The sequence below is a fragment of the Danio rerio genome, chromosome 3, assembly GCF_052040795.2.
Source record: "Danio rerio strain M-AB ecotype USA chromosome 3, GRCz13ab, whole genome shotgun sequence".
Taxonomy (NCBI): domain Eukaryota; kingdom Metazoa; phylum Chordata; class Actinopteri; order Cypriniformes; family Danionidae; genus Danio; species Danio rerio.
Window position 1 is genome coordinate 175,001 of NC_141023.1, and position 2,500 is coordinate 177,500.

General features: G+C 47.7%; 3 protein-coding genes across 6 annotated transcripts in view; 2 read left to right on the forward strand and 1 right to left on the reverse strand.

Annotated features, from left to right (window-relative positions):
- Positions 1 to 2,500, reverse strand: part of wbp2nl (WBP2 N-terminal like) — a gene marked incomplete at its 3' end in the record, with an annotated part of 179,969 nt that overhangs the window by 42,935 nt on the left and 134,534 nt on the right.
- emp1b (epithelial membrane protein 1b) overlaps positions 1 to 2,500 on the forward strand; it is a 12,595-nt gene that overhangs the window by 1,710 nt on the left and 8,385 nt on the right. For all 4 annotated transcript variants that reach the window (XR_015480277.1, XR_015480276.1, XR_015480278.1 and 1 more), the window contains exon 3: positions 1,233 to 1,335. Coding sequence is in view for 1 of the 4 variants with exons in the window: in XM_087243872.1 (XP_087099998.1) it covers positions 1,233 to 1,335 (103 nt within the window). In the remaining 3 variants the exon portion in view is untranslated. The remainder of the gene's footprint in view (positions 1 to 1,232; positions 1,336 to 2,500) is intronic.
- The window catches only part of LOC147845337 (uncharacterized), a 6,695-nt gene continuing 6,272 nt past the window's right edge, over positions 2,078 to 2,500 (forward strand). Inside the window, exon 1 of the mRNA XM_087243468.1 lies at positions 2,078 to 2,095. Within this exon, the coding sequence (XP_087099594.1) occupies positions 2,078 to 2,095 (18 nt within the window). The remainder of the gene's footprint in view (positions 2,096 to 2,500) is intronic.

A 2,500-nucleotide genomic window follows, 5' to 3' on the forward strand; every position in this document is an offset into this window, starting at 1 on the left:
ACGGTGCCTGAGCATGCGTCAGCAGCGCCGCCATATTGGTCAGGGCTCAAACCACACTTAGTTCCTCAGCTTAAGCAGACTCTGACCCGCAGCCTCCGCATCACCTGCCCGCCGACAGCAGCTTTACTCAGCCAGTCCTGCTGGATCTCCCCTCTCCAGTTAACACATGATGTGTACTCCAGCTGCTGCACATCAGTGTTTGGTCATTTACAGCTGTATTTACTCTCAGGTGTGTTATTCAGGCAGGGTTTCCGTCACGTTCACTGTTTGACTTTGTTTACTCATCCAGACTAGTATGATGACCACTGCAGATTATTAAAGCTGCTCATCAGACACGACTACAGCACATTTCACTGCATGTCTGTGGGGATTTGTGTTTACACTGTCTTAAATCAAGCACAGATTTATAATACTAATATAACATTAAGTATAAGACCATGCTGCATATAATTAAACCCTTTAATTAAACTGATGAATCCCGGGTGAGGTGAGTGCCGTACACTGCTGTGCCTGAAGCAGTGCCTGACCCGTGTCCCCGCGTCCTCAGCTGTTCCTTTCTCCATGTCTGAGCTCTGCATGTTTGGTATAGAGGAACGGCCTTCATCATGTGTAATAATCAGACTTCAGCATCTGTTTGTTTATTTCCGCCTTTCAGCTGCGCTCACACGGCACTGTTCTCCCCATAGACTTCCATTCACACACATGCGAACGCGTCAGACTGGAGACACGAGCTCATGCGGCAGGTTTCACAGTTCACTGCGTTGGTGACCTCTGACCTGCGTAATCGCATCATGTGACTTTGTGAGACCAATTAAAGATCAGAACATGACCTCTCTTCTTTAATGTGTAATCATCTAGTTTCATCCTCTTTTGACAGCGCTGTACAACAGAATTTCACACACTCAAACTCCAGAGCAGGGGTCAACAGTCTCGGTCCTGGAGGTCTGGTGCCCTGCAGGGTTTAGCTCCAACTTGCCTCAACACACCTGCCTGGGTGTTTCAGGTACACCTAGTAAGAGCTTGCTCAGGTGTGCTAGATTAGGGTTGGAGGTAAACTCTGGACCTCCAGGAACCAGTCTGGTGAGCCCTGCACTAGTGTGAGCGCAGCTGCATGTGTGAGTGGGTCATCTACTGCTGATCATCATAACAGCTGCAGTGTGTGCTCAGACTGCATGTGGAGTGTGTTTCCCTCTTATATATGTGTGTGTGTGTGTGTGTGTGTGTGTGTGCAGGCCTGGTGGATGACCGACACAATGTCCACTGATATCTGGGCGCGCTGGACTCTGATTGGTGGACAGTGGAACTACACGGCGCTTCCTGGTTTCTATGCTAAAGGTCTGGACATGCTTTATTGATCAGCTCTAGGGGGGGATGGGGGGGGGGTGCTCTGCAATCTTAACTAGCTCATCTAAATCCCACGAGGAGGGGGCGGGGCATATTCTAGCCCCTCCTCTTAATAAACACAGCCACTAGTGTTGGTTTTCCTTAACCTCTACCAGTGGGAGTGGTTAAGCTCAAGCGCATCAAATGACACAGCCAATGAGAAGAAGGGGGTGGGGCTTGTCTTTGTGTCGGCCCTATAAACTAACAATCCCCTCAAATGAACAACTCTGCATTTGTGTGAAGGTTCATCAGCATGTGCACGGTGAACAGGCCACTGTGTGCTGTAATGAGCAATGCTGCAGTGAGGCTGTACTGTACTTCCTGAACTGCTCTTTATTAATATTCTGATTAGCTGGTGAATTCACTCCGGTCAGCCATCCTGACTGATAAACTAATGACAAATATTCCCTAACTGCATCTAGAAGGCGCTAGAACAGGGTATTCAAGCTCAGAGTCCAGACAGGGCCACATTTAACCCACATCAAACGCAAAACACCACCAATTATACTCTCAAATCTCCATCACCAATCTGTTCTACTGAACACAACACTGAGCATTACTTTTCAGTTGGCTACGCTTTAAAAATGTGGGAAAAGTGGATTAACATCTCGACATATATGCATTTATACTGAGAGTATGAAGGTCTGAGCGCATGTGTTGAGCAATATTAAACACTGAGCACATCTGGATAATCATGGTGGTGTTACTCAGAGTATACAACATGTGGTTTCTTTATCATCCAGCTATTAATCAATGTCAGAGCTCATCCAGCGTTCAGTACAGGAGTGCTGATGTGCCGAGCGCTCCACTCATCGCTATTGCAGAACTGTATACTCTACCCTGCTAATATGTTTGTGTGTCGCGCTGCAAAGGGGACCGCCTGATATTTGCACAATTCACTCATTCATTCAGTTTCTTTTCAGCGTAGTGCCTTCATTAATCAGGGGTCGCCACAGCGGAATGAACCATCAACGTATCCAGCAGGTTTTTATGCCCTTCCAGCTGCAACCCATCACTGGGAAACACCCATACACAATCACACTCATACACTACGGCCAGTTTGGTTGATCAGTTCCCCTATAGCGCATGTGTTTGGACTGTGGGGAACCGGAGCGCT